Source organism: Macaca nemestrina, chromosome 7, assembly GCF_043159975.1.
Source record: "Macaca nemestrina isolate mMacNem1 chromosome 7, mMacNem.hap1, whole genome shotgun sequence".
NCBI lineage: Eukaryota > Metazoa > Chordata > Mammalia > Primates > Cercopithecidae > Macaca > Macaca nemestrina.
Window position 1 is genome coordinate 76,972,251 of NC_092131.1, and position 23,180 is coordinate 76,995,430.

At 41.7% G+C, this 23,180-nt stretch overlaps 1 protein-coding gene across 6 annotated transcripts in view; it reads left to right on the top strand.

Annotated features, from left to right (window-relative positions):
* The window catches only part of LOC105477935 (HECT domain E3 ubiquitin protein ligase 1), a 111,682-nt gene that overhangs the window by 15,445 nt on the left and 73,057 nt on the right, over positions 1-23,180 (top strand). For all 6 annotated transcript variants that reach the window (XM_011734805.3, XM_011734807.2, XM_011734804.2 and 3 more), the window contains exons 3-8: positions 16,169-16,403; positions 19,547-19,774; positions 20,869-21,150; positions 21,249-21,519; positions 22,880-22,956; positions 23,038-23,136. In XM_011734805.3, the coding sequence (XP_011733107.1) occupies positions 16,169-16,403; positions 19,547-19,774; positions 20,869-21,150; positions 21,249-21,519; positions 22,880-22,956; positions 23,038-23,136 (1,192 nt within the window). The remainder of the gene's footprint in view (positions 1-16,168; positions 16,404-19,546; positions 19,775-20,868; positions 21,151-21,248; positions 21,520-22,879; positions 22,957-23,037; positions 23,137-23,180) is intronic.

The following is a 23,180-nucleotide window of genomic DNA, read 5'->3' on the forward strand; positions in this document are numbered from 1 at the left end:
TATTTTTAGTAAGAACGAGATTTCACCATGTTGGCCAGGCTGGTCTCAAACTCCTGACCTCAGGTGATCTGCCCGCCTCAGCCTCCCAAAGTGCTGAGATTACAGGCATGAGCCACCGCGTCCAGCCGTAAGTTTTTATTTCTTCTGAAATTCTTGGAGATAAATTCAGCAAGATGTAGACATTGAAAAACTTATTTCAAAATTTATATGGAAATGCAAGGGACAGGCTTGCCAAAACAACTTTTATGAAGAACAAAGTTGGGAAATAATGCTACTTTATCTTTCAATATTTTTTATACAGCTGCAGTAATGAAGACAATGTAGTATTGATGTAAACATAGACAAACAGAACAGTGGAACAGAATACAGAGTTTTGAAATAGACTCCCACATATATGGAAAACTTACTTTGACAAAGGTACAAAGGCAGTTCAGTGGAAAAAGGATAGTTTTTTTTTTGTGATGCTGAAACAATTGGATATCCATATGCAATAAGTTTAACTTTGATACATATCTCACACTATATATATTTTTAAAAACCCAAATGAATCATAGACCTAGTTGTAAAACCTAAAACTATAAAACTTCTAGAAGAAAACATAGGAAAAATTCTTTGTAACCTTGAGTTACGCAAATATTTCTTTAGATAAGCACCAAAAGCACAATTCATAAGAGTAAATTTTTATGTTTGAAGGTTTTTACTACTAATTTAGTTTCTGTGATAGATAAAGGATTATCCAGGTTATCTAATGTTTCTTGCGTGAGTTTTAGTAGAATGTCTTACTTTATTTTTTTTGAGATGGAGTCATTCCGTCACCAGGCTGGAGTACAGTGGTGCGATCATTGCTCATTGCAACCTCCGCCTCCTGGGTTCAAGTGATTCTCCTGCCTCAGTCTCCCTAGTAGCTGGGATTACAGGCGCGTGCCACCACGCCTGGCTAATTTTTTGCATTTTTAGTAGAAACGGAGTTTCACCATGTTAGCCAGGCTGATCTTAAACTCCTGACCTCAGGTGATCTGCCTGTCTCTGCCTCCCAAAGTGCTGAGATTACAGGCGTGAACCACCACGCCCGGCCAGTAGAATGTCTTATAAGGAATTTGTCTGTTTAATCTGAATTTAAATTTATGGGCATAGAGTTGTTTGTGATATTCCCTTTTATCCTTTTGATATCTGTAGGGTCATTAGTGATAAACCCCCTTTTCATCCTGATATTGGTTATTTTTATCCTTTTTATTTTGGTTAATCTGGCTAGAGATTTATCCATTGTCCAAGAATCTTTTCCAAGAACCAGCTTTTGGCTTCATTCATTTTCCCTATTTTTTCTGTTTAAAGTTTTATTGATTTCTGTTCTTTATTATTGCCTTCTGCTTTGGTTTTGTGTTTAATTTGCTCTTTTTTTCCTCTGTTTTCTTTTTTTTTTGAGGAGTCTCCCTCTGTCGCCCAGGCTACAGTGCAGTGGCGAGATCTTGGCTCAATGCAAGCTCTGCCTCCTGGGTTCACGCCATTCTCCTGCCTCAGCCTCCCCAGCAGCTGGGACTACAGGCTCACGCCGCCATGCCCGGCTAATTTTTTGTATTTTTAGTAGAGACGGAATTTCACCATGTTAGCCAGGATAGTCTCGGTCTCCTGACCTTGTGATCCGCCCACCTTGGCCTCCCAAAGTGCTGGAATTACGGGCGTGAGCCCCCGCGCCCGGCCTTCTTTTTCTTTCTTTCTTTCTTTTTTTTTTTTGAGACAGTCTTACTCTGTCACCCAGGCTGGAGTGCAGTGACAGGGATCTTGGCTCACTGCAACCTCCAGCTCCCGGGTTCAAGTGATTCTCCTCCTCCTTCAGCAGATTACAGGTGCTCAAGACCATACCCGGCTAATTTTTGTATTTTTTTAGTAGAGATGGGGTTTCACCAAATTGTCAAGGCTGATCTCGAACTCCTGACCTCAGATGATCCACCTGCCTCAGCCTCCCAAAGTGCTGGGATTACAGGCGTGAGCTACTGCGCCCGACCTTTTTCTCTGTATTCTTTCTTTCTGTCCTTTTTTTTTTTGAGATGGAGTTTCGCTTTTGTTGCCCAGGCTAGAGTGCAGTGGTGTGATCTTGGCTGACTGCAACCTCCGCCTCCCGGGTTCAATCCATTCTCCTACCTCAGCTTCCCGAGTAGCTGGTATTACAGGCATGCACCACCACACCTGGCTAATATTTTTTTTGTTTGTATTTTTGTATTTTTAGTAGAGATGGGGTTTCTCCATATTGGTCAGGCTGGTCTCTGACTCGCAACCTCAGGTGACCTGCCTGCCTCGACCTCCCAAAGTGCTGGGATTACAGGTGTGAGCCACCACGCCTGCCCTTCTCTGTTTTCTTCTTTTTTTTTTTTTTTTTTTGAGACGGAGTCTCGCTCTGTAGCCCAGGCTGGAGTGTAGTGGCACAATCTCGCTCACTGCAAGCTGCGCCTCCCGGGTTCACGCCATTCTCCTGCCTCAGCCTCCCAAGTAGCTGGGACTACAGGCGCCTGCCACCACGCCCGGCTAATTTTTTGTATCTGTAGTAGAGAGATGGTTTCACCGTGTTAGTCAAGATGGTCTGGATCTCCTGACCTCGTGATCCGCCCACCTCGGCCTCCCAAAGTGCTGAGATTACAGGCGTGAGCCACCGAGCCCGGCCCTCTGTTTTCTTAAGTGAAAGCTGGGGTTTGATTTTTGAAAGCTGGCGTTTGAGGCCTTAAGCATTTAATGCCATAAATTTCTCTTTATATACTACTTTAGTTGTATCCTACAAAGTTTGATGTTATATATTTATTTCATTCAGTTAGTAATTTTTTTTTTTTTTTTTTCTGAGACAGGGTCTGGTCCAGACGGAGAAACCCCGTCTCCAGCCCAGGCTGGAGTGCGGTGGTGTCATCTTGGCTCGCTGCAGCCTCCATCTCCCAGGCTCAAGCCATCTTTCCCACCTCACCCTCCTGACTAGCTGGGATTGCAGGCATGTGCCACCATGCCCAGCTTATTTTTGTATTTATTGTACAGACAGAGTTATGTTGCCCAGGCTGGACTAGAACTCCTGAACTAAAGCCACCTGCCTGCCTCAGCTTCCCAAAGTGTTAGGATTACAGGCGTGAGCCACTGCATCTGGCCAGTCACAACATATTAACTAAGGAAATAAGCTAATTATGGGATAGTATTTATAGTATGGTTCTACTTATGAATAATGAAAACACATGGAAAAATGAGGCCAGGCGCAGTGACTCAGGTCTGTAACCCCAGTGTTTTGGGAGGCTGAGGCAGGAGGATTGCTTGAGCCCAGGAGTTTGGAGCTCCTGAAACATCCAGGTAGTAGTGAGTTATGATTGCGCAACTGTACTCCAGCCTGAGTGACAGTGAGATGCTGTCTTTTTAAAAAACAAAACCAAAAAAGGTGGGGTGCTGTGGGGCATGCCTGTTATCTTAGCACTTTGGGAGGCTGAGGTGGGAGGATCATTTGAGGCCAGGAGTCAGAGACCACTCTGAGCAACAGAGAGAGAACTTACCTTTTAAAAAATCAATATATAAAAAATAGGGCCCAGCGCAGCAACTCCCCACACGTGGGAGGCCAAGGTGGGAGGATTGCTTGAGCCCAGGAGTTTGAAACCAGCCTGGGCAACATAGCGAGACCCCCATCTCTGCAAAAAATAAAAAAAAATTAGCCAAGCATAATGGTGTTTAAGGCTGCAGTGAGCTGTAATTGTGCCATTGTACTCCAGCCTAGCCTACAGAGCAAGACTGTCTCTCTTAGAATTAAAAACAAAACAAAAAAACAAGAAAAGGACTAATACTCATCAGTCTTCAGATACAGTATTACCTCTTGTTTGGAATTATGGGGACTTTCACTGTGTACATTATGTGTTTCTGTAGTATTTTCATTTTATTGCTTTGTACTCAGATAAAAGCTAAGATACAATCTGGACTCAACGAGTTCATCCTGATCTTTTGCTCTTTGGCTCTGATTTCCAACTGCACCATGATACTTGCAGATCATTTATATCAGTTACTTACTGCTGTGTGACAAATCACCCCAAAGTTAGTAATATACAACAAGAATTATGCTAACAGATTATCTGGAGTTTGAAAACTGGAAAGGGTAGAGTGGAGATGGCTTGTCTCTGTTCTGCGATATCTGGGACCTCAGCTAGGAAATCTCAAAGATGGGAAGTGACTTGACACTTAGGCACTAGAATCACCAGATGATTTGTTCTGTTGCATGTGGTTGAGCCTGGCTTCTAGCTGGGACCTTGCCTAGATTTGTTAGTTGGAACACCTACATGTGGACTCTCAATGTGGCTGCTTAGGCTTCCTCACAGGATGGTGACTGGGTTCTAAGAGCATGAGTCCCAAAAGAATGTGGTAGAAGCTGTATCATCTTTTGTTTATTGAGTTAGCATTTGAAGTCACACAGTGGTCACTTTCACTATAATCGTAAGCCTGCATGGATTCAAGTGGAAAGAACACGGGCCCTCTCTTAGGGAAGACTATCAAAGTCACATTGTAAAAAAGAATATGTGGGGTGGGAGATAGATAATGTTGTGGACATCACTGGAAAATACTAGCTGCCTCATCATGTAATTCCTCAAACATCTTTTCTAAGACAGGGTCTCACTCTCATCCAGGCTAGAATGCAGCTCACTGCAGCCTCTACCTCCTGGGCTCAAGTGATCCTCCTACCTCAGCCCTCTACCCCCCATCCGGTAGCTGGGACTATAGGTGTGCACCACCATGCCCAGCTAATTATTTAAATTTTTGTGGAGATGGAATGTCGCTGTGTTGCCCAGGCTGGTCTTGAACTCCTGGGCTCAAGCAATCCCATCTTGGCCTCCCAAAGTGCTGGGATTAATGGTGGGAGCCACTGTGCCCGGCTGATGCATTTGGATTTTATCCTCAGGGTACTGAAGGATATGAAATTAACAGATTTGTGTTTTAAGAAAATATCTTTGGTAATAGAATGGTGAATGGACTGGAGAGTCTAGTGAGAGATTCTGGTTAGGAAGCTGTGGTAGTAATACAGAAAAGAAGTGAGGAGGGTTGGAATTCTAAGGACAGATACTAAACCGAGTTAGGAGGTAGAACCAAGAAGATTAAGTCTTAAATTTTGTATTTTAGAAACGAGTTCTGGAAAACTTTTATGAATTTTGCTTGAGTGACTAAGCATATGGTAGATTAGAGGATATGAGTAATATGGCTTTTGGTAAAGAAGCTTCTTTTAGTCTAGGGCATTATGTTTGACAGCTCCTGAAACATATCCAGGTAGCCGTAGATGAGTAGGGGAGGCAGTTATGTCTGCAGTTCCGTTATTTAGGAGAGCAGTTTGGACTAGAGGCTGGAGTTGGCATTTTGCTTTACTATGGGAAATGAGAGAGATGGAAGTGGATTCAGTTGTTTGTGTTGGGAAAGTTGGGGGCAGATGGGTATACCTCAGTCCAGTAGCTGGGACGATAGGCGTGCACCACCACGCCCAACTAATTATTTAAATTTTTGTAGAGATGGGAGGTGGGTGACCCTGTGGGAGTTGGGCCAGGATGAAGTAGTGTGTGGAGGGATGGGGGTGTATTTGTGAGGGATTGGGCATGTGTGGTGGAGGTCGGTAAGGGAGCTGAAGGAATTCTTTTCATTTGGCTTCTCATTCTAGATGCAAAAAAAAGTTACTCAGCATGTAAAACACTAGTGTCACTTCCATGCAGGAAACTCTGCTCCTTGCTGTATGAAATAAATCCCTAGTCCTGAGGAGTTTTTAGGAGAGAGTTACAATGGATAAGAAGAAATAAAATACAAATTGTAAAGGTAAGAGAAAAAACAGGCCTGTTTGGGGTGTTTAGGGAAGGTAGTCTAAAAGTCTAGGAGGTGACATTTAGGCTGAGATAGGAAGAATAACAAGGCCAGGAGCAGTGGCTCACACCTGTAATCTCAGTACCTTGGAAGGCCAAGGCGAGTGTATCACAAGGTCAGGAGTTCGAGACCAGCCTGGCCAATATGGTGAAACCTCATCTCTACTAAAAATACAAAAATTAGCCAGGTGTGGTGGTGGTTGCCTGTAATCCCAGCTACTGGGGAGGCTAAGGCAAGAGAATTGCTTGAACCCAGGAGGTGGAGGTTGAAGTGAGCTGAGATCGTGCCACTGCACTCCAGCCTGGGTGACAGAGCGAGACTCCATCTCAAAGAAAAAAGGAAGAATAACAAAGAGCCAGCTGTGAAAAGAGTTGGGGGAAAAGGATTTTAGACAGATGGAACAGCACACACATTTTCTTTCTTTCTTTCTTTCTTTCTTTCTTTCTTTCTTTCTTTCTTTCTTTCTTTCTTTCTGTCTGTCTGTCTGTCTGTCTGTCTGTCTGTCTGTCTGTCTATCTATAACTATCTCTGTATTTTGAAAACCATGTGTTCAGGCCAGGTGTGGTGACTCACGCCTGTAATACCAGCACTTTAGGTGGCCAAGGTGGGCAGATCACCTGAGGCCTGGAGTTTGAGACCAGCCTGGCCAGTGTGCTGAAACCCAATCTCTACTAAAAAATACAAAAATAAATCTAGCCAGGGCCAGTGGCTTGTGCCTGTAGTCCCATCTCCTGGGGAGGCTGAGGCAGGAGAATTGCTTGAACCCAGGAGTCAGTGAGCTGAGATTGTGCCACTGCACTTCAGTGATGGAGCAAGACTCCATTTCAAAAAGAAAAACAAAAAACCATGAGTTCGTACAACTATTTCTAGTTCTAATCTAACACCACAGGGCTCATGCTAGTTTTCTCTTTCTATATTTTCAATTCTCTTTTCCTTCAGTGAGAAACATGGCTCCCACTATCCTTAATATATTTATTTGATCAGTTCTCCTGTATGTATCAATTGCCCATCACTGGGACATTCCATTGCACAAGTGTCCTGTTCATTTTGCTCATGCTGTAATATCCTATACCAGAATGATCTCTTCTTTCCAGATACGCTGCTCCTCAGTGCCAGTGCTGGACATAACTCTTATGTAGATGTGTGAGGGGTTATTCCAGTAGTCCAAACCAGACTTTGAAGTTGGCTTAGATTAGAGGTTTTTTATTTGATTTTAATTTAATTTAATTTAATTTTTGAGAAAGTCTCACTGTGTCGCCCGGGCTGAAGTACAGCGGCATGATCTCGGCTCACTGCCCCCTCCGCCTCCAGGGTTCAAGCAGTTCTCCTACCTCAGCCTCCCAAGGAGCTGGGACTATAGGCACAAGCCACTGCCCCTGGATAATTTGATTTTTTTGTGTTTTTTAGTAGAGACAAGGTTTCGCCACATTGGCCAGGCTGGTCTTGAACTCTGTAAGTCAAGTGATCAGCCCATCTTGGCCTCCCAAAGTGCTGGGATTACAGGCATGAGCCACTGCACCCGGCCTGTTTTCACCCAGGCTGGAGTGCAGTGGTGTGATCTTGGCTCACTGCAACCTCCACCTCCCAGGTTCAAGTTATTATCCTGCCTCGGCCTCCCAAGTAGCTGGGATTACAGGCATGTGCTACCACGTCTGGTTGATTTTTGTATTTTTAATAGAGATGGGGTTTCGCATGTTGGCCAGGCTGGTCTCGAACTTGCCTCTAGTGATCCGCCCACCTTGGCCTCCCAAAGTGCTAGGATTATAGACATGAGCCACTGTGCCTGGCCCGTAGGATATATTTTGGAGGGCTTAATTGGTGGGATTTTTTTTTTTTTTTTGAGATGAAGTTTCACTCTTGTTGCCCAGGCTGGAGTGCAGTGGCGTGATGTTGGCTCACTGCAACCTCCGCCTCCTGGGTTCGGGCAATTCTCATGCCTCAGCCTCCTGAGTAGCTAGGATAATGGACACGTGCCACCACGCCCGGCTAATTTTTGTATTTTTAGTGGAGATGGGGTTTCACCATGTTGGTCAGGCTAGTCACCTACTCCTGACCTCAGGTGATCCACCTGGCTCGGCCTCCCAAAGTGCTGGGATTACAAGTGTGAACCACCATGCCCGGCCTAATTGGTGGGATTTAACTGATGGGTTGGGTGTGTAATGTGAGGAAAATGGGAGGAAGTCAATAATGATTCTCAGCTTTTTGGCTTTCTGGATGGTTGATATTTACTATGATGGAGGTTTGGGAATAGAGGCACACATCAGGAATTTTGTTTTGAATATACTCATTTTAAGATGCCTGTGATATTTCTAAATGGAGATAGTGGTATTGAGTCAGTCTGGGGTGGGGAATATACTTAGGGAGTTTTTGTGCTATGTAGATGAGATTTATATTTGTGGTGTATGAACTAAGAGAATGGATGAAATCCGTTAAAGAGGTAATTAAAGAGATAACAAAGATGACGAGGGAATCTAGGAAGGAGGCTGGAGTGGAAAACCAGGGGAGTCATAAATCGAGGGACAATTGAAGAAAATACTCATTCTAGACCGTGAAAGAAATGTAGCAGAATTATCAGGTATTGTGCTCATCTAAGGTTGGTGATCGTAAGTTTATAGTGAGGTCAAATTTCCTGATAATGTGAATATTTTTTCTTTGTCAATCCCTGTTGACATAGATTCAGACCTAGGGAATGTGGGTGGTCGTTCATTTAGCCAGAAATGGGGCAAGGGATTTGAGAGTTTTGCTCATAGAAGGTAGTCGAGTGCTTGTCCAATAACCACAAAGGTCAAGTTGAATTATCTTTTTTTTTAAACAGGGTCTCACTTTGTTGCCCAGGCTGGAGTGCACTGTATGATTATGGCTCACTGTAGTGTGGACCTCCCTGGTCTCATGTGATCCTCCTATCTCAGCCTCCTGGGTAGCTGGGACCTCAGGCGCGTGCCCCCACACCTGCTAAATTTTGTGTTTTTTGTAGAGACGAGGTTTTACTATGTTGGCCAGCATGGTCTTGAACTCCTGGGCTCAAGTGATCTGCCCACCTCAGCCTCCCAAAGTGCTGGGATTACAGGCATCAGCTACCATGCCTGGCCTCAAGTTGAATTATCTGTCAACACAGGGTTTCTCTGAAATGATGCTATGAAATTCCCTAACAGTGGAAGCATCAGTTTTTTTTGTTTTGTTTTTTGTTTTTTGTTTTTTTTGAGACAGAGTCTCTCTTGCTCTGTCGCCCAGGCTGGAGGGCAGTGGCGCGATCTTGGCTCACTGCAAGCTCTGCCTCCCAAGTCTTGACTCAGTCTCCCGCGTAGCTAGTACTACAGGTGCCCGCCAGCACGCCCAGCTAATTTTTTGTATTTTTAGTGGAGACGGGGTTTCACCGTGTTAGCCAGGATAGTCTCGATCTCCTGACCTCAAGATCCGTCTGCCTTGGCCTCCCAATATGCTGGTATTACAGGCCTGAGCCACTGTGCCTGGCCAGAAGCATCAGTTTTTATATCTTACGTGTTTAAATTACAATGGCTATATTAAAGCAGAATATCCAGCCATATATCTATTAGGAAATGACACTAGTTATTTGTTGTAGTTTCAATGTGAACTTTCAGGTAATACAATTCTCTCAACTATCTGTATTTTTTAGAATTAAGTAATTAATGTTGGCATTTTCTTCCTGTGTGTTTGCTTGATTTATAGTTAGATTTTTGAGATTTTGTAATTGGCTTTTCAGTTGTGAATAAATACTGTTAACCTATATGCATATGTGTGTATGTGTGTATATATATGTATATTTACATGTACATTTTTTAGGAGAATCTTACTCTGTTGCCCAGGCTGAAGTGCGTTGCGTGTGATCATGGCTCACTGCAGCCTTGAACTCCTGGGCTCAAGTGATCCTCTTGCCTCAGCCTCCCAAATAGCTGGTACTGCAGACATGTGCCACTATGCTGGCTAATTTTTTTTTGAGACAGGGTGTGTGGCTCACCCAGGCTAGAGTGCAGTGGCGTGATCTTGGCTCACTGCAACCTCTGCCTCTTAGACTCGAGTCATCCTCCCACCTAAGCTTTTCAAGTAGCTGGGACCGCAGGTGCACGCCTCCCTGCCCGGCTAATTTTTGTATTTTTTGTAGTGATGGGGTCTTACTTTGTTGTCCATCCTGGTCTTGAATTCTTAGGAGCTCAAGAGGTCCACCTGGCTTAGCCTCCTAAAGTGCTGGGATTACAGGTGTGAGCCACTGCACCCAGCTGCCTTATTTTTTAATCATTTTTTAGAGACAGGGATCTCACTATCTTGCCTAGGCTGGCCTAGAAATCCTGGGCTCAAGTGATCATCCTGCCTCAGCCTTCTGAGTAGCTGGGATTACAGGAGTGAGTTACTGTGCACGACTTAACCTGTACTTTAATTGAGTACTTTTGTTAGGAATCTTCTAATAGTGTTTTAAAGTTTTCTTAAAGAAAAGTTTTTAGAATTATGTGTAAGATAATGATTACATCTATTTTCACTTGAATGATATGTCTTTATAACTACTTACAATTTTATTATTTTGGGCGAGGTGTGGTGTCTCACACCTGTAATCCCAGCACTTTAGGAGTCCGAGACGGGAAGATCGCTGGAGCCCAGGAGTTCAAGACTAGCCTGGGCAACATAGCAAGACCTTGTCTCTACAAAAAATAAAAACAATTAATTACTGGGTGTGGTGGTGCATGCCTGTGGTCCCAGCTACTTGGGAGGCTGATTTTGGGAGGATTGCTTGAGTCTGGGAGGTCAAGGATACAGTGAGCCGAGATCGTGCCACTGCACTTTAGCTTGGGTGACAGAGTGGGACCCTGTCTTTAAAAAAAAAAAAAAAGAAAATTTACTATTTCAAGAATTCTTATAAGTTTTCAGTTGAGTTGTGATGACAAAAAATTATTGGAATAGCTTTTGACTTAAAAGGCCCTCCACTGAGTTCAGCAGAATTTCTCTCCTCTGAAGACTGAATTATCTGAATTTGAGTTAACATTGTTTACTTCAGATAATTTTGACTAATCTTGAATTTCATATGCTAAAATTTCTTATGTGTTGGAAATTTTATTTGCTGTGGTAGTCTATTATAAATTAATAGATAAACAAAGGGGAAATAATATACCCTTGAATTCATTACGAAAAAAAACTGTGTTATTTTTAAAACCTCATTTATGAGCAACTGAATTTATAACAGAATAAACTTTAGAGCAAATTTACCTGTTCCATTATGTAAGTATTGTTAGCATGAGAGATATCCAAGTACATTAACTTTGAGTTAACTTTCAAAAATTTGTTACTCATGTATACCTTTTTGCTAATACAGTTCACATAAATACAGTGTAATTATATTTATGTATATTTTAAATAAAATATAACAAATTGTGTATATATATTTTTAATGTATATGTTTTCACATACTGATTGCTAGAGGGTTACTGAGTTTTACATCAGATTTCTTGCTTTATTTTTAGGAATCTGATTTGGGATTTTTTTTACCTTTCTTGTGTGTAAAGTAAATTTTAGTTAAGTTTTCATATTAAAGAGATAATTTTCAAGGATTTGGCTGTATTTGCCATAAATTAGTGGCCCTATTACAGGAAGTATCACGTAAATGCAAGGAGTCTGCCTAATCCAGCTGATTTCCTTTTGCATTGGCAATTAATGTATTCGTAATAGTAACTTATAGTAATGTGAGTTTTTGTTTGTTTGTTTGATTTAATTATTATTTTTTGAGACAGAGTCTCACTCTGTTGCCCAGGCTGGAGTGCAGTGGCGTGATCTCGGCTCACTGCAAGCTCCATCTCCCAGGTTCATGCCATTCTCCTGCCTCAACCTCCCGAGTAACTGGGACTATAGGCACCTGCCACCACACCTGGCTAATTTTTTTGTGTTTTTAGTAGAGACGGGGTTTCACTGTGTTAGCCAGGATGGTCTTGATCTCCTGACCTCGTGATAGGCCCACCTCTGCCTCCCAGAGTACTGGGATTATAGGCATGAGCCACCGTGCCCGGCCAGTAATGTGAGTTTTTATTAGCAAAACTCATAGAAAGAAAAACTCATTATCATATAACTAGTTTAATAGGAATGTTGGCTGGGCACAGTGGCTCATTCCTGTAATCCCAACACTTTGGGAGGCTGAGGTGGGCAGATTGCTTGAGCTCAGGAATTCGAGACCAACCTGGGCAACATGGCAAAACCGCATCTCTACAAAAAATTTTTTAAAAACTAGCTGGGCATGTTGGCATACACCTGTGGTCCCAGCTACTTGGGAGGCTGAGGTAGGAGGAAGGTTGAGCCCAGAAGGTTGAGGCTACAGGAGCCTGATTACACCACTGCACTCCAGCCAGGGCGACAGAGCAACACCCTCTCTGAAAAAAAAAAAAGAAAAAGAGGCCGGGCGCAGTGGCTCACGTTTGTAACCCCAGCACTTTGGGAGGCCTAGATGGGTAGATCATTTGAGGTCAGAAGTTCTAGATCAGCCTGGCCAACATGGTGAAACACCATTCTCTACTAAAAGTAGAAAAATTAGCTGGGCATGTGGTAGGCGCTTGTAGTCCCAGCTACTCAGGAGGTTGAGGCAGGAGAATTACTTTACCCCAGGAGGTGGAGGTTGCAGTGAGCCGAAATGGTGTCACTGCACTCCAGCCTGGGTAACAGAGCGAGACTGTCTCAAAAAAAAAAAAAAAAGGAAAAAAGCCACCTTTGATTTTCCTTGAGACCTTGATATAAAAAAAACAGTGCATTTTACATATGAAGGAATATGCCCCAAATACCTTCTTACTGTTGAAAAAGTAACTCAATAGCTGAAAAAATGATTGTTTTGGCCAATAGCCAAAGGCACAACAAATATTTCTTAGGAACACGGTTGATCACAATTAAAATCTGAGACCCTATGAGGTTAGAGCTTTCTGGGTTTTTACCTTTTTTAAACTGGCACTGTGTTTTTTTTGTTTTTGTTTTTGTTTTTTGAGACAGAGTCTTGCTCTGTTGCCCAGGCTGGAGCGCATAGGTGTGATCATGGCTCACTGTAGCCTTGATCTCCTGGGTTCAAGTGAGCCTCCTGCCTCAGCCTCCCGAGTAGCCAGGACCACAGGTGCGCACTACCAGCCTGGCTAGCTTTTTGGTTTTTTGTAGAGATGAGGTCTACTTGGGATGCCCAGGCTGTTCTCGAACTCCTGGACTCAAGCACTCCTCCCATCTTGGCTTCCCAAAGTGTTGGGATTACAGAGTGATCCACTGTGCCCAGCCTAAACTGGCTCTTTAACTACACTTGTTCAGGAAATTCATCACATTTTAGGGAACACAACAGGAACTATTATTCCCCAAATTAACAAATACTGCATTCCCCCATGAAATGTATTAAGTTTATACTAAGCATTGCTCTTAAATTTTATTTTATTTTTTGATGTGCGGTTTTTACCCTGGGTAAGAAAAATGGATGAATAATTGTATTAATATAAAGCATATGGTAAATCTGTTCTTGTCATTTGATACTTGGACTATCAACTTCATCGTTTTATTCTTTATTCACAAACTAGTATTTTCTAAAGAAAACACATTACTCTTTTAGACCGTGTTTTTTCTTTAGTATTAACACTGTAACAGTCTCTTCTCATTTCTTCCGTCTACTACATATGCATATGTAGAGCATATGTATTATGCTCTAACAAGGCTTAAGATTCTGATATGCTAGGCCGTTTTGTGACCTTACCTGAGAACTATGGGACTAGCTCTTACAACCAAGCCTCAAGGCATTTAATTCCTGACTTAGAAATATTACAAATGACTACATATCATAGGTTGCCAGTGTTGCTGGCTAATAAAAAACACCTCTGGCTGGGTGGAGTGGCTCATGTCTGTAATCCCAGCACTTTGGGAGGTTGAGGCAGGCAGATCACTCGAGGCCAGGAGTTCAATACCAGCCTGGCCACCATGGTGAAACCCCATCTCTAGTAAAAATACAAAAATTAGCTGGGTGTGGTGGCGTGCGCCTGTAATTGTAGCTGTGCTGGAGGCTGAGGCACAAGAATTGCTTGAACGTGGGAGATGGAGGCTGCAGTGAGCCAAGATCATGCCATTGCACTCCAGTCTAGACAACAGAGCGAGACTGTCAAAAAAACAAACAAAAACCTGTGTTTAATCAATGATTACTTAGTCATTGCATGAAAGATGTCTTCTATAAATGTTTTATTTTTATGTATTTTTTTAATAGTGAGTCTTGCCATGTTGCCAGGCTGATCTTGAACTACCTCAGCCTCCCAGAGTGCTGAGACTGCAAGTGTGAGCCATCATACTGGCCCTAAAATTTTTTTTGACAGTATTCTTTCCTCTGAACCCTTTAAGTTAAGAGTCATCTAAGCCGATATTGAACCATAGAGTTAGATGTACTTTCACATTCATACAGAGTTTTTTTTTTTTTTTTTTTTTTTTAAGATGGAGTTTTGCTCTTGTTGCCCAGGCTGAAGTGCAGTGGTGTGATCTCTGCTCACTGCAACCTCTGCCTCCCGGGTTCAAGCAATTCTCCTGCCTCAGCCTCCTGAATAGCTGGGATTACAGGTGCCCGCCACTATACCCAGCTAATTATTTTGTATTTTTAGTAGAGACGGGGTTTCATCATGTTGGCTAGGCTGGTCTTGCTGACCTCAGGTGATTCACCTGCCTCGGCCTCCCAAAGTGCAAAAATTACAGGCGTGAGCCACCAGGCCCGGCCTCATACAGATATTTCTTAAAGGCTACTAAAGGTATGGGAAATATTCATTTGCATACACTAAAAATGGGAGGATAAATTATTCCATTAAAATGTTGAGGATATTACCCTTTGTGTTATCTGTAGCTATAGTTTAGTCTGTCTAGAGAAATTAGAATAATGCATTTGATGTCACATAGCTGAGATTTCTACTAAATGTAAATTATGATCTTTTCATATTTTAAGTGTTGATAAAATATAGGGAGTATTACTGATATCTCAGAAATTCTGTTTTTGATGGAACTGTCTTGTACAGGTTTGTGTAATAAGTATTAGACTGTTAGAGAGGATGGGGACTAAAGTTTAGTTTAATATGCTAGACACTGAGCTGTTTTTAATGAGTATTATTTCATTTAATCTTCATAACCATATAAAAGTATTATTTTATTTATTTATTTATGTATTTAGAGACGTAGTCTCTCTCTGTCACCCAGATTGGAGTGCAGTGGCACAATATCAGCTCACTTCAAACTCCCTGTCCCGGGCTCAAGTGATTTTCCTGCCTCAGCCTCCCAAGTAGCTGGGACTACAGGCATGTGCCACCACGCCCAGCTAATTTTTGTATTTTTAGTAGAGATGGGGTTTTACCATGTTGGCCAGGCTGGTCTTGAACTCCTGATCTCAAGTGATCCACCCGCCTTGGCCTCCCAAAGTACAAGGATTACAGGCATGAGCCACTATGCCTGGCCTAAAGTAGGTGTTATTTAGCTATTACTTGTGCTTTACAAGAAAGGAAACAGGCGCAGAAAAGTCACACAGTTGCTGTTCTTTTTTTTACCCCAGTCTTTTAGACCCCAAATCAGTGCTTCTTTCTGAAAAATATGAATTGAGCAGTGTTCTGGCCTTCTGGGACTTTTAAGTGAATAAGAAATAAAGGGATGTATTAAACAGTATATGTGCTGCTTTTATGAAGTTTAAGGAACATGAAAGTACCACTTAAGTATTTGGGAGGTTAAGGAAGGTCTTATAGAGCAGTTCATGTTTGAGGTGAGTATTGAATTTTTTGTGTGTTTTTTTTTGAAATGGAGTTTGTTTTGCTCTTGTTGCCCAGACTGGAATACAGTGGCGCGGTCTCGGCTCACTGCAACCTCCATCTCCCAGGTTCAAGCGATTCTCCTGCCTCAGCCACCCGAGTAGCTGGGATTACAGGTGCCTGCCACCACACCCGGCTAATTTTTTGCATTTTTAGTAGAGATGGGGTTTCACCATGTTGGGCAGGCTGGTCTCCAACTCCTGACCTCAGGTGATCTGCCTGCCTCGGCCTCCCAAGGTGCTGGGATTATAGGCATGAGCCACCATGCCTGGCCGATTTTTTTTTTTTTTTTTTTTTTTTTAAAACATGGTTTCAAGTTAATGCTGCTATTTTAAACCATTTACACCTTGGTATTTTCAACAGTGATGAAATTAGCATGTATTACTATGGAAGCAAAAACAATGTGAGAAATATTACCTAATAAACATTCAGACGTGGTATTGAGCACAGTATGTTACATTATAACTTTTTATTTTCTGTTATTTTCTTAATATTTTGCTGTTAAGAATTTAATAACCCTAGATGTAATATGATTTCTTTCACTACAGATGTCCTCCTCGCACTTTCTTACCAGCCCTTTGCAAAATTTTTCTTGATGAAAGTGCTCCAGACAATGTATTAGAGGTGACAGCCCGTGCCATAACATACTACTTGGATGTATCTGCAGAATGTACCCGAAGGATTGTTGGGGTTGATGGAGCTATAAAAGCACTTTGTAATCGTTTGGTTGTAGTTGAACTTAACAACAGGACTAGCAGAGACTTAGCTGAACAATGTGTAAAGGTAAGTGTTATTTATTGGCTCATTACTTATTTTTCTCGGACCTCTCAGGGATGAGTATTGGCTCATTTAAACATCACTTAGAAACTGAAAAATATATTTACTAAAAAATAAAATTCTTCCTATTTTCAGTCTTACTTTGTTGAGAGTAGTTGAGAACAGTGGAAATCAGAACCCTTGTGGTACCAAAGGAGGTCCCATAGGCTTGGGAAAAGAAATCTTATCTTAGAAGGAAAACTGTAGGTCATTGCTATGTTCTGTGCTGCTTCAGTGCACTTCAGTTCCTGGTAGTCTCTTAGAGATAGGTTATCCCTGTTCTTACCCCAAATAATTTTGTATTATAGTAGTAACAATCACCACAACAGCCACCACCACCCACCAGTGCTAGGCATTATTCTGAGCACTTTAAGGTATTAACTCATTTAATCTTCACAGCGACTCTATACAGGATAGGTTGGTGCCAGGAATATTATCTTTTTTTTGTTTTTTTGAGACAGTCCCTATGTTGCCTAGGCTGGGATGCAGTGGCACAATGTCGGCTCACTGCAACCTCCGCCTCCCAGTTCTAGTGATTTTCCTGCCTCAGCTTCCCAAGTAGCTGGGACTACAGGTGCCCACCACCATGCCTAGCTAATTTGTTTTGTATTTTTGGTAGAGATGGGGTTTCACTATGTTGGCCAGGCTGATCTTGAACTCTTGACCTTGTGATACCCCTGCCTTGGCCTCCCAAAGTGCTGGAATTATAGGCGTGAGCTACCACCCCCTGCTGAATATTATCATTTCTATGTTACAGATGAAAAAAATTCAAGTATACTGAGGTTAAGGAACGTACTTGGGGAGTAGTGAGCAGCAGAGCCAAGACTTAAAGTTTAGGAATTTGAAGATTAGGAAGTCTGGTTCTAGGGCCCAGGGATTTAACTATTTTGCTGTATTCCCTGTAGCGTAAGCTGTTGTCTTTATGTAACTCTAAAACTTTGTGTAGTTCTAAAAGCATTAGTACTATATTTTACATTTAGTACTAAATTAATACATTTAGATTTTACATGATTTTATTTTATTTTATTTGAGGCAGTCTTGCTCTGTCTCCCAGGGTGAAGTGCAGTGGTGCAATCTCAGCTCACTGCAACCTCTGCTTCCTGGGTTCAAGCGATTCTCCTGCCTTAGCCTCCTGAGTAGGTGGGACTACAGGTGTGTGCCACCATGTCTGGCTAATTTTTTGTATTTTCAGTAGAGATAGGATTTCACCATGTTGGCCAGGCTGGTCTCGAACTCCTGACCTCAGGTGATCTATCTGCCTTGGCCTCTAAAGTGTTGCTGGGATTACAGGCTTGAGTCACTGTGGCCAGCCCCTGATTATTATTATTATTATTATTTTATGATTTCTGCTTCATTCTTTTTATGATTCTTGCCGCTTTAGGTTAGCAGTTCTCAAATTTTTTGTCTCAGGATCCCTTTACAAGTCTTAAATAATTGAGGATACCCAAAGAGCTTTTGTTTATATAGGTTTTGTCTATTTATTTAGCATATTAGATACTGAAACTGATAAATTTAAAATATTTATCTTAGAGTAATTACATGTTATACATAATAGCTTTAATGAAAAATAACTTTTTTTTGTTTTGTTTTGAGACAGAGTCTCGCTCTGTTGCCCAGGCTGGAGTGCAGTGGCACAATCTCGGCTCACTGCAAGCTCCGCCTCCTGGGTTCACACCATTCTCCTGCCTCAGCCTCCCGAGTAGCTGGGACTACAGGCGCCCGCCACCACACCTGGCTAATTTTTTGTATTTTTAGTAGAAGCAGGGTTTCACCGTGTTAGCCAGGATGGTCTTGATCTCCTGACCTCGTGATCCACCCGTCTCGGCCTCCCAAAGTGCTGGGATTACAGGCGTGAGCCACCGTGCCCGGCCAAAAAATAACTTTTTAAAATAAACAAAGTTAGTGAGAAGACTGGAATTGTTAGGCATTTTTGCAAGTCTCTTAAGAACACTCTGTCTTTACAGTAGACAGCTGGATCTCCTATCTGCTTCTGCATTCAGTATAGTACAATCTCACACCATGCTTAGCTTCTGGAAAATGTTACCCTAGACTCATGAGAATGAGAATGAAAAAGACAAATAGTGTTAGAGTATTATTACAAGCTTTTGCTAAATTACTTGTAGTTCTTTAGCTTGCGATACAGATTTCACTTTCTAAACCTGCACTGTCCAGTATGGTAGCCAAGTGAGTCTACCGAGCACTTCAAATGTGGCCACTCCAAATAGAGATGTGTTATAAGTATAAAGTATACTTGCAGTTTTAAAGACTATACATAAAAGACTATAATATATATCAGTAATTTTCTATATTGATTTCATGTTGAAATGATGATGCCTGGATATATTGGGTTAAATAAAATATTATTATTATTATTATTATTTTTGAGATGGAGTTTCATTCTTGTTGCCCAGGCTGGAGTGCAGTAGCACGATCTCGGCTCACCACAACCTCCGCCTCCCAGATTCAAGTGATTCTCCTGCCTCAGCCTCCTGAGTAGCTGGGATTAGAGGCATGTGCCACCATGCCTGGCTAACTTTATATTTTTTAGTAGAGATGGGATTTTTTTCATGTTGGTCAGGCTGGTCTCAAACTCCCAACCTCAAGTGATCCGCCCGCCTCGGCCTCCCACAGTGCTGGGATTACAGGCGTGAGCCACTGCGCCTGGCTATTACTATTATTTTTTGAGACAGAGTCTCACTCTCTTGCTCAGGATGGGAGTGCAATGGTGTGATCATGGCTTACTGCAGCCTCGACCTCCTAGGCTCAAGTGATCCTCTAGCTTCAACCTCCTGAGTAGCTGGGACTATAGCACATGCCACTACTATGCCTGGCTAATTTTTGTATGTTTTGTAGACATCAGATTTTGCCATGTTGCCCAGGTTAGTCTTGAACTTCTGGGCTCAAGCGAACTGCCCACCTTGGCCTCCCGAAGTGCTGGGATCACAGATGTGAGCTACCACACCCATCTGAAATATATTATTAACATTAATTTCATTTGTTTCACTGTTCTGTTTTTAATGTGTCACTAATAAATTTGGAGAGTGCATTATTTCTGTGATTCTTGAAAATCAGGCTTGCATTCTTTCGTTACGTTTGTTTTACTATTATAGGTATTAGAACTGATATGTACTCGGGAGTCAGGAGCAGTCTTTGAGGCTGGTGGTTTGAATTGTGTGCTTACCTTCATTCGTGACAGTGGACATCTAGTTCATAAAGACACCTTGCACTCTGCCATGGCTGTGGTATCAAGACTCTGTGGCAAAATGGAGCCTCAGGATTCTTCTTTAGAAATTTGTGTAGAATCTCTGTCTAGTTTATTAAAACATGAAGATCATCAGGTAAATAAGTTGCTGTTATATACTTTCCATTTTCAGAAAGTGATTTTTGTAGTGTCCCCTATTTATAATTATGATTAATTTGTACTTTTCACTTGATGAAATAGAGGTAATTCCATCTTCTTTCTCTCATCTCTCCACGTGGTAATCTCCATTTTGGGAATGAAACTTTTCAGATTATAGATGTGATATATGTTTATTCTTAAAATTTAAATACCATAAAAATATTTTTACAGCTGTACTTGTACTGAGTATAATTTTGTTGACTTGGTGCAGTTTTGTTGACCTGATTTTGTTGACTTAAGATAGATCTCATTTAAAGTAAATAAGACAGTATTTTTTATTTTTATTATTTTTTGTGAGACAGAGTCTTGCTCTGTCGCCCAGGGTGGAGTGCAGTGGCATGATCTTCACTCACTGCAACCTCTGCCTCCTGGGTTCAAGAGATTCTCCTGCCTCAGCCTCCTGAGTAGCTGGGATGACAGGCACCCACCACCATGCCTGACCAATTTTTGTATTTTTAGTAGAGACAGGGTTTCACCATATTGGCCAGGCTGGTCTTGAACTCCTGACCTTGTGATCCGTCGGCCTCGGCCTCCCAAAGTGCTGAGATTACAGGCTTGAGCCACTGCGCCAGGCATAAGACAGTATTTGTAATCTTATCTGTAAACCCTTACTGAATTAGCATACTTTGGAAAATAAAACTTGACTTTTAATGCCTTTTTATTGTTCAGATGTTATTTTCAGTTGATATAGATTATCATGACAAATTACACATAATAATAGTTAATATTTTTGAGCTTTTACTATCCATCTAGATTCTTTATATGTGTTACCTCATTTAAGCTAACACAATGAAATATAGGTACCATTAATATCCCCATTTTACAAATGAGGGAACTGAGGCCTTAAGCAGTTTAAGTAACTTCCTTGGATTATACAGTTAGCAGTATATGGAGTTATGATTCAAATCTAGGCAGATCACATGCTTAATCACTTTGCTACAGTTGCCTTTCTTGTAGTGTCAGTATTGAAATGATCATTACTAACCCTTTGTGGGTGAATTTTATCTGTGGGCATTTTCTTCCCATTGTTAGGTTTCAGATGGAGCTCTGCGATGCTTTGCATCACTGGCTGACCGATTTACCCGTCGTGGTGTTGACCCAGCTCCATTAGCCAAGCATGGATTAACTGAGGAGCTGTTATCGCGAATGGCTGCTGCTGGTGGTACTGTATCAGGACCATCATCAGCATGTAAACCAGGTCGCAGCACCACAGGAGCTCCTTCCACCACTGCAGATTCCAAATTGAGTAATCAGGTGTCAACAATTGTAAGTCTGCTCTCAACACTTTGCAGAGGCTCTCCGGTAGTAACACATGTAAGAATGTTTTTGAATCTTTGCTTTTTTATCTTCAGAAAAAGTGTTTTTATATAATGCTAATATATTAAACTTCTTTCTTCCCATTCTCTTTCTAGGATCTTTTGAGGTCGGAGCTTCCAGATTCAATTGAAAGTGCATTGCAGGGTGATGAAAGATGTGTGCTTGATACTATGCGTTTGGTTGACCTTCTCTTGGTGCTATTATTTGAAGGACGAAAAGCTTTGCCAAAGTCTAGTGCTGGATCTACAGGCAGAATCCCAGGACTCCGGAGATTAGATAGTTCTGGGGAGCGCTCACATCGGCAGCTGATAGATTGTATTCGAAGTAAAGATACCGATGCACTTATAGATGCAATTGACACAGGAGGTCAGAAAATATTTTTTTTAAATACAAAAAGAAAGTTGTGAGATAAGCATATAGGCAGTTCCTAGATTTTGGACAGTACTCTTAGAAATCCAGATAACAAAGTGGCACCCCTTCAATATTATTCTCCACTCTCCCTGTGTATAATTGTGTAATTATCAGCTTGGTTCATGGTGAAACCTGAATAAATGCTTGTTGAATGAGTAAAACTTCTATAAAGTTTGAAATTTCTGTTTTATTACCTGAAGGAGATTTTGTAAATTCTAAGATTTTCTCAAGATTGATGGAAACTGATGTGAATGAATTATAATAATGCAGATTTTTTTGACTGCTGCATGAGGTGATCAGCAAATACAAATTCCTGAAAGATGCTTCTGGGTCATCAGATTTGTTCTTCTGTGTTCTTTGGATTATAGATGTGGATTAGCCGCTTTTAGCAACTACTGCCTTATTGTGTATTTAGTGTTTTCCTTTCTTATTTCATGTTTGTTTTTAAGACTTAAAGCCTTGTGAATCCCCAGTGGCTTAAAAATTTTCAAATATTTTTTCTTCTTGTTTTTGCAGTGGGGACAGAGTCTTGCTCTGTTGCACAGGCAGGAGTGTAGTGGTACAGTCTTGGCTCACTGATCCTCTGCCTCCTGGGCTTGAGTGATTCTCCTGTCTCAGCCTTCCGAGTAGCTGGGATTACAGGCATGTGCCACCACACCCGGCTTATTTTTGTATTTTCAGTAGGAACGGAGTTTCACCATGTTGGCCATGCTGGTCTTGAACTCCTGACCTCAAGTGATCCTCCCACCTCGGCCTCTCAGAATGCTGGGATAACAGGTGTGAGCCACCGTGCCTGGCCTTAAATACTTTTTCTTAGCTGACCTCAGGTTTCTGATTATGTACTACTTTATAGTTGAACTAAATATTTAAAACACTCTCGGCCGGGCGCGGTGGCTCAAGCCTGTAATCCCAGCACTTTGGGAGGCCGAGGCGGGTGGATCACGAGGTCAGGAGATCGAGACTATCCTGGCTAACATGGTGAAACCCCGTCTCTACTAAAAATACAAAAAACTAGCCGGGCGTGGTGGCGGGCGCCTGTAGTCTCAGCTACTTGGGAGGCTGAGGCGGGAGAATGGCGTGAACCCGGGAGGCGGAGCTTGCAGTGAGCCGAGATCACGCCACTGCACTCCAGCCTGGGAGACACAGCGAGACTCCGTCTCAAAAAAAAAAAATAAAATAAAAAATAAAACACTCTCTTGGCTCTTTATTTAGATGATGACTAATGACAATCTTAAAATGGTTCAGTCTTTAGAAAAGTTTTATATTATTTTATTGACTTTAAAAATACATTTTCTTTTTTTCTTCAAAATTTCAGCCTTTGAAGTAAATTTTATGGATGATGTAGGTCAGACTCTATTAAACTGGGCCTCTGCTTTTGGAACTCAGGAAATGGTAAGCTAATAAAGCTAGTATTTAAATTAAAGATAGATATATTAATAAAAAGCAGCTTTATGATTCGTTATCATTTTACAGGTAGAATTTCTTTGTGAGAGAGGTGCAGATGTTAATAGAGGTCAAAGGTCATCATCATTACATTATGCTGCATGTTTTGGAAGACCTCAAGTAGCAAAGGTAAAGTCTAGGTTTTAAAATTACTAATTTTTAACATTTACATG